The 8388-nt window shown below is 43.8% G+C and overlaps 1 protein-coding gene across 1 annotated transcript; it reads right to left on the reverse strand.

The window, feature by feature from the left end:
• Window positions 1–505: 505 nt before the first annotated feature.
• On the reverse strand, window positions 506–7593 carry LOC107566293 (bone morphogenetic protein 2-like). Its single transcript, XM_016251698.1, has 3 exons — window positions 7201–7593; window positions 1869–2200; window positions 506–1493 (listed from the first exon to the last, which is right to left on the reverse strand). Exons 2-3 carry the CDS (start codon window positions 2191–2193, stop codon window positions 544–546), a joined length of 1275 nt encoding a protein of 424 aa, XP_016107184.1. The 5' UTR covers window positions 2194–2200; window positions 7201–7593; the 3' UTR covers window positions 506–543.
• Window positions 7594–8388: the final 795 nt, after the last annotated feature.

Consider the following 8388-nt stretch of genomic DNA (forward strand, 5'->3'; position numbering starts at 1 on the left):
CAGACAATAACATTGTGAGTTTTAAATAGTTCATAAGAAGAAGTGCCCTGTAATCAGTTATAGTCTCTGTCACAGTTTGAAGTTTATTTTGCAACCAGAGATGAGGAATTCAGTTTTCTCATTGTCTCTCCTCAGGTTTAAGTCTGTCCACCGCCAAATGCTCAATTAAGAGTCCACGGTCACTTTTTGGTCCCTTTGAGTTGTCAATGACGTAATGATTACGAGGAAAGAAGCACAAAACAGGAGCATGAAGGACACAACAACAAGAACATACTGTAGCTACTGGACACCAACAAGACAGAAAGCTGGAGTGTACTACATAAGACAGACACGTCACGTTGGGACTGAGTGCTTCTAAGGGTCGTTGTTCACACAAATACAATGCTTCATTGGACACAAGAAGTCAAAGCTGGGTTCCAGAGGACTACGGGAAGGTGCTCATGTTTTTAGTATAACAGTTTTACCTTGCTTTCTTTTCTCACTTACTGCTTTTAGTCCTATTTTGCAAGTCCACCCTTCTTATCTTATTCCATGAGAATTTTGCTATCGACAACCACAGCCCTCCACCACCATGTCTTGATAGTTTTTCAACACCACACGTTCCTCCTGATCCAGGTAAAGGAGGGCGATGGGGCTAAGGGCCGTTGGCACACAGCAGGCCCGCGGCACGGCCCCGTTTACGGAGTTGACCAGCGTCTGCACCATAGCATGGCTAGATGAATTCATATGGTCAGCCAGTGGGAAGCGGCACTCTCCGAGGCAAAAGAAAGCATCGTAACCGGATGGGGCCACGATCCATTTATTCCAACCTACATCTTTGAAGTCCACATACAGCGGGTGTCGACGGCAGCGAGCGCGGGAGAGCCGTTTGAGCTTGGCAGCCCTCCCACCATGTCGTTTCACTCGCCTTTCATTCCATCCCACCCGCCAACCTGTGTCAGAGCCCTGACCCCTATCACTCTTAAACCTGCCCCCGGTCCATCTGCCCCTGCCTCGTCTGCCAGCAGGGGTCTGCTTTTTGAGGGGCACAAAGGGCTCGCTGCGGCCATCGTGACTGTAAGTCACCAGCAACGGCCTCTGCCTCGCCCAGCTGTGCTCATCCTGCTCGGTGGACCTGCGCACCCGCAGATGTCTCTCCTTGGAAAGGCTGCTGTTATTATCAGCAATAATGTTCAGAATAAAAGACAGGCTCCTTGACCTCTCAGATAGATTCTGAAACACTTCTCCATCCAGGGGAAAGGTTTCCCAGAGTTCTGTGGTCTTTCGATCTCTAGACAGTGGGCGTGAATGGATCAGTGTGGGCTTTGATGCAGGGTCACTGTTGGAAAGATAAAGACTGACCACGTGAGAGTCTTCACTTGATCCTTCGTGCAGGACACGGAGCTCTGCCGACACCACGCTCTCTTCTGACGGAATGGAGGACAGATTGAAGCCAATGTGAATGCTGTCCCCTGTCGTTTTCTGCTCTTCTGGAACACTCAGGACTGTAGAATCTAGATGGAAAAAAAGAGAGACAAAGTCCTTAAGCTGTGAAATACTTTCTTTCCAGCATGTTCAAACACTTGCTCTCTGGGTAATGGCATAGTTGTCCAACTAAATAATAATTGCACATCATTTGCTAAGAGCACTTATGAAAATAAGCCTCGTCCTTCTTAACTTGTTCCAAGGTGTCTACGCTGATGCCAAGACTTGAGTGAAAAATATCAGAACATTGAATCCATGGGTAGCTTTTTCAGTGGGCATCCTGGCACCTAAGGCAGGTTAATTGACTTCCACACGTCTCTGTGCTGTGTTTATGGTAAATTTAGCCTTTTACGACTGCCAAGGGAATCTGTGTTCCTATGACCTAGTGCAATAGCTGCTCATACCTGTGTGGTGAAAGCATCGGATTGTGTTGGCTCCTTGCACATGCTGGGAGGGATAGCTAAACTCTGGGTCTTCAACGAGATGGTACTGTTGAGTGTGGAATCGATACAGGTCTAGAAGATACTGGGGTACCCGTGCCTCTGTACTGGGGTTTGGGTGTGACTGTAGGCCCAGGCGGGTCAGCAGGAGGTTTTGAATAGTATGGGCCAAACTAGGTTCCAGAGGTCTACCAAGGTTTCCATGAGTCTGACTGGGACCCTCCTGTTGACCTGATGAGACACGAGGTAGCAGCAGGACCATCAGAACCAGTAGGCTAGCAGGGAACATGTTGGACCTGCGGAAAGATAAAAAGAGGAGCCATTGTGAGACTTCTTAAGATATTTAAAAAAAAGGTTTGTTTATCATTGCTATTTTGAACCCCATTGACTTTCACTGTATGGATAAAAGCCGTCATACAGGTTTGGAATGGCACAATGACAGAAATTGTATTTTTGGGTGAACTATTCCATTAATTGATGGTGTTTATTCCAGTCAATGAATGAATACCTGACTCAGAAGAAATAATGGTCAAAATGTATTTCTTGTCCCAATTAGTGTTGCAATTGACCATATTTTTAGCTTTAGCCCTTGAGCCATGTGTCTTTGTTTTGCCTCATATGTTGGCTGATTTAGCGCTAATAGTCTGGTTTGTTGCATAGAGTGGTAAGAAACTATTGCTCTGTGTTTTTGTTGTTGATTTACTGGTATTTGTTGTTTTGGAGACCGTAATCGCAGAAACAGTGTCATTAGGGAACTGAAGTAGTTTTACAGAGATTATGGTGTGTGCTGTTTGATTTAGAGTTCTACAATGGGCCTGTTAGACCAATTCATTAACCCTGTGTCTCTTGAGTTGATTTAACTGACAAATGAGAATAACCCAGGCCATAGAGCATTGGTGCACAGTGTTCTTGAAAAGCATGCAAACTTACTTACTTGCAAATGCTACATTATATACATTATGTGGTGTGACTTATTCTAGGATGCTCATGAGGCACATGATCATTCTTGAATGATTATAATGGTCAGTGTATAATGAAAGTAGATTTGAAATTTGCAGTTTGTTGACTTTGTGCTGCTGCCAGTGACCCCGAGAAAAGGACTCATTGTCATGTGTTTCTAAAACAGCTGCTTGAAAATAATCTTTAGGTTAAAGATTTAAAGTTTGTATTAGCACACTGATGTTTATTGTAGCACCCAATCTAAAGTAAATCACCTTTCAAAAGTCCTTTGAGAGTGAGAGGTTTAAAATTGCCATGTTTTTCATACATGTATACTAGTCTATACATATTTGTGAATAATTTTGGGAGCATCAAATTGACTTTTATCTATTCATTGATATACTGTACAGAAAAAATAAATCAAATAAATTTTATGACTTGGATTTGAAATGTTTAATATAACATGTATAGCCTGAATTTGGGCCCTGTCTATGTCACTGATATGCAAGATAAATTCTACCTGAAAAAATACCTAAAAGGACAGATTGGCACAGAAAAACTTAGACCCTCCAACACTTAGATCTCATTCCTTTCAGTAAAAGCTAATTGTAGCAAGCTGTCATCCATTAGTGACAAAATCTTCTCAAATCTTACAGTATTGACCTATTCTTCCCATTGGTCCCATCTCTTAGCCAACATAAGCCTTCAATGGGTCCTTTACAAATATGTACTTTGGTGGAGTTCGTGAGAGGTGTCGAAGGGGTCATTTGAGAGCTTTGATAGAAACACTATTAAATTAATATTTTGGGTTAAATGCAACTCTATCAACAGTTTCAGCTGAAATTGAATTACAGTGGAAGTCAGTGGGGCATCCATTGTATGCTTGGCCTTATTGTCTTCTTTAACAACGGTCAACACAGTCTGTTCTTACATACTGAGGGATTAGTCTAAATGATTTCGGTGGTCTCAACAGCTTGCATGGCCTATATAGAGCTTATCTTGTATTTATCTTAGAATATGCCTCTATAAGGTGCTGGGTGGTCCCACACAGGCCAGGAACACTTACATCTGAGACAAACTAAATGGTCTTTTGATGTAGAATGTGCTCAAGTCAGGACTTGCTGAGCAGTGACTCCTTTGGGAGTCTTGGATTATCCTCAACTGCAGGTGTTAAACGCACTGGAAAAGAGGATGTATACCGTCCTCCCGCTGTCCTCTACGTCCCCTCCAGCTCGCTCACACTCATTCACCAAACTCCAGCCGAATCCTGAGAGGACACACAGGATAAGACAGTCCCCCACGCCCACAGCATCCGGCAGTAAAGTAGATTAAGTGGCTTTTACCCATCCACTCGATTGTTACGCCCAGTGGGAGCTCAAAGAGGTGTACCTTCCAGATGGAGCTGTTCTCTTGAATGCCGCCTCCCCACTAAACCTTCATTAGACTCCTTAGCTTCTGTCTTCCCCGCAGTCCCTCCCCCTCATCGGCATGCATTTGGGCCGCATACATGTTATGGTTTTTGTTGTGATTGGATTCGACATGTAATCACTTCCTCTACAGGGAGAGCAGTAATCAGACAGAGGGGGCGGAAAGAGGCGTTTATTAGACCCCAGAACAGATGGCGAGAGGTGACCCCGGCAGATGAAAGGTTGGCCAGACTCGTGCCATTACCATAGCGACATGGCCTGTCGACCTCAGAGTGGAGGGCAGGGTTTCTTTGCATCCACTTATCTCTTTCAGCTTTCTTTCCACACCACCCCCCACCCTATTTTTATTATTCTTATCAGTTCTCTTCCTCTAAAGCATGACTTCCAGAATTGATATATTGTTACGCAGTTCTAGGAAAAGCAGGTTCTCTCTGTCTCTCTCTCTCTCTCTCTCTCGCATGTTTCCCCTTTCAGATTTACTCAGAAGTCAGCAGTGTAGGGCCGTAGGGGTCATGGTGCCTCTGCTTGTTGCTGATTTATCCTCCACCGCTGTCTTCATGTTTCACATTTCACTCCGTACCCCGATCCCTCCGCTCTCCTTTCCTGTTGTTCTTCCTTTCGTTCATTCCCTAGACTGCTTCTCCCCAGCTCGCTCCCCCCCTCCCTATTTTGTAATTTTGTTCTTGAAGGAACACTCTTAAACATGAATTGCTCTACATTTTCAGATTGAAAAGGTACCCACACTATAGCCGCTTTTCCACCAAAATTACCTGGAACAATTTGTCCCAGGAACTTTTTTCCCAGCATAACTGTTGCTGTCTGCATTTCCATCGCAGTCTAAAGCACCTTGAAGATTAGGCTAGTCTGGTGACGGTCTGTGTGCGTTTCTTAATACCAAGTAGGCCTACGCAAATGTCGGCCTACGGTAATTCTGCAAATGGAACAGCAGCGTACTTGAAAATGTCAGTCAGCTCGACTTGCCTACTGCAAATTCCCTCACTGTATTTACAATAAGACGAAATATGATATCAAACACCACTGCCTCTTTTTGTTTTCATTTAAACAAATTAATAGCCACAGAAATTTAGTTCAGGGAACATACATACATTACAATGAAACAAAATATTATATCAAACAGATATAGATACAGCTGTTATTGCCTCTTTTTATTTTCATTTTAATATATTAATAGATAAACAGAATAATAGAATTAAGACCAAAGATTTCCTGTTAGATTTTCCCAAAACAAATTATATCTCATGTTTAACCACTATAGAGACATCGGAGTCAGCGGCAAATGTCAGAAGGACAAGCCGAGTTGAGGCTGCTCTCGTTGGGATACATGAGCACTTTCCTAGAACTGATTGTGTGGAGCTCACGTCTCCGAGATCAGTGGCGCATATTTTCAAGTCCAAGTCCCACCCCTGAAAGTTCCTGACCTTTAAAAAAGTACTACCTCGCAAGCAGGGACTTTCTGAGGGGCAAATGTTTACCCGGAACTTTATTTAGATCCTGGTTCCTGCGGTGGAAACACACCCAGTACCGGCCCAAAGTCCCTAGTTCCTGGGGAAAGTTCCTGAGGTGGAAATGGGGCTTATATCCTGAGTCCCCAAGGCATGCAAGAAGTCACAAATGTTAGAGCTGTGCCTCTGTTCTGCTGCATTAAAGACATGAAATCATTAGAATAATATTGCAGGTAGCCCGCAGGGGTAGTTTTATTGGAGTATATTAGCACAAAACTGTAATTTATCCCAGCTGGACCGATTAAGAGATAATGACAGCAGCCCAGACCTCAGATTGTGCCCCATAACATTCAGTGGAACAATCCTCTGTGACCATACACACGCACTTCACTGTTAGAGACTGAAAACACACTCCAGAACTGATACAGTTATAGGAACATACACACCATTTCTATGCAGCTTGCCAAAGGTTCAGCTAAGAACAGACTAAAGTGGTCTCCAAGGATGAGTAGACCAGACAAGACATTTCCTCCCAGAATCCTCCCCTGACCCCCACATAACATTCTGTTATCAATTTGACCGATTTGACGGTCCTGAAACCCTCAGACAGTGTTGTATTATCATCTGGCAAATGCAGAGGGATCTAAATGTATGATCTATTTTAGCTAACATAACATTGTAACATCCCATTTTGTAAGCTCTGAAAAGACACATCGCATATCACAACTTCCCTTTTCTGCCAGATTGTGTCTTTATGATTTATCCAGTTAGCAAAGGGCTTGCCTGTTTGTTTGCTATACATTTTATCCCCCAAGCCAAAAGCATATATTGAGCTCTCTGCCAGCCCTGGACAGCAAGGATCTACTCTCCACAGTCATTTCTTCTGCATGCTCCAGCAAGGCAATCTTAGCAGTCCGCAAGTCTTTTACAGAACATTGTCTGCTTTTTGCCTTTGGTGGAAACATTGACCTGCCTGTTTCATGTGTTCTGAGGATGCGTCTCCACTATGAATCTGTCATTGGGTTTGATGAGTAACACGTGTGAATTTTTAGCATAGAGCAGACAGTTTGGTAAGGAATGGGTGGTTGTTTGACATTTAAGATTTCAGTCATACACTACAGAATATAATTTTCTTAATCGCTATTGTACATATTGTCTTGTTTTCCATTGTCTAAACATCCTTAAAACAAGATCAATTGACCTAAGAAGCGAAATTCTGTGAGATAAAACTTGTTTACAGAAAATAAGCAAAAACCTTAGTACCTTTAGTAACCTTTGTGTTATACATAGGGGTAATAAAATTAACTTAATTAAACTTACACAACTTTGCTTCTCAAAGTCAATTTGTTTTGATTACAAAAAGTTTAGATGTTCTACACAAGCACTTGTCACTAGTTTTGCCCGTGGCACAGGATACGACTGATGTTGCAAGCGTCAAGGTGTTCTGCTGCGGAGGTTGGTACTCACGTCCAGGTGAAGTGGGAGGTGTGCAGAGTCCATGGTTTGTCCTTCAGCTCCAGCGTTACAGACCCTCTCGTCTCATTCGCTCCTGAGGATGGAGTAGACGCTGTCTGCCTCTCCTGCGTTAGTGAATGTACCTCTGGAATAACGTCAGCCTCTCCAGCTTGTCCTCAAGCACTCATCCTCTTCTGAGTGTCAGAGAAGTGCGCTCTTAAAAAACATCCACCGGCTTCCCTGTGGCTGACCGGACGCTGCTGTTATGCCAGGAGCAGGATGCAAAATAGCAGCTGAGAAGGAGACCAGGATAATGAAATGGATGAGAGAGGAATAATTGGAAGTTTTATGCCGGCTAAATTCCCTCCTGTCCCTCTGGCTTTGGAGCTGACTTTCTCCCTTCCTCTCTCAATCTGTCTGTACTTCTCTTTTGTGCTCTCCTCCCCTTTTTCCTCCCTCGCTCTCTCTCTCTCTCTCTCGCTCTCTCTCTTACCAGCTGGTAAACTCAGTTAAACTCTAATTGACTTTCCTGTCCATTCAGATCCTCCCTGATAGTGATGTCACCGATGCCCCCTCCCTCCACCCACCTTCTCCAAACACACACACAAACAAAGATAAGGTCAGGGCTGCTTTAAATACACAGTACATGTCAGATTGCCATTTGTAACTTTACATTTGGTTCTAAATGTTTCTTTTGCAGGAAACAGGAAAAAACGTGAAAGATAAAGTTGAGCACACAATGGGCGGCACGGCCAGTTGATCTGACATTATCCGAGCGAGTGTTTATTCTGGAGGGAGTCATGAAGGTGAAAGAGAACTAATGATGATACAAGATTAATTTACTGTCATTGGTGCAAATGAACAGCCAGAGGGTGCCAGGAAAACACATCTATCACCAGCAAGAGAGAGAAAGAAAGGGGCACGGATATAATGAGTGCAAAAGGAACGCAAAAAGAAAGAGAGACGAGAGAGGGAGCAAGGTGTGCTCGTCCTTCCAGTGGAGTGGACTGCATTGGTATGCATCTGGCAGGGCAATGAGAAAATGTCTGTAACCTCACAAGCATCGTCTGACAGATTGGATTGCATCTGTTGAATCAGTTGAAACACCCCCTTCTCAACACACACACACACACACACACACACACACACACACACACACACACACACACACAAATACAGAGACACCGGTTCGCCCATGCA

The sequence above is a fragment of the Sinocyclocheilus grahami genome, unplaced genomic scaffold (assembly GCF_001515645.1).
Source record: "Sinocyclocheilus grahami isolate Dianchi unplaced genomic scaffold, SAMN03320097.WGS_v1.1 scaffold1067.1, whole genome shotgun sequence".
NCBI lineage: Eukaryota > Metazoa > Chordata > Actinopteri > Cypriniformes > Cyprinidae > Sinocyclocheilus > Sinocyclocheilus grahami.

Coding starts and splice junctions, on each gene's coding strand:
- LOC107566293 (XM_016251698.1), bottom strand. CDS start 2,193: ATGTTCCCTGCTAGCCTACTGGTTCTGATGGTCCTGCTGCTACCTCGT. Junction 1,494..1,868: donor CCGATGCTTTCACCACACAG/GTATGAGCAGCT, acceptor TTTTCCATCTAG/ATTCTACAGTCCTGAGTGTT.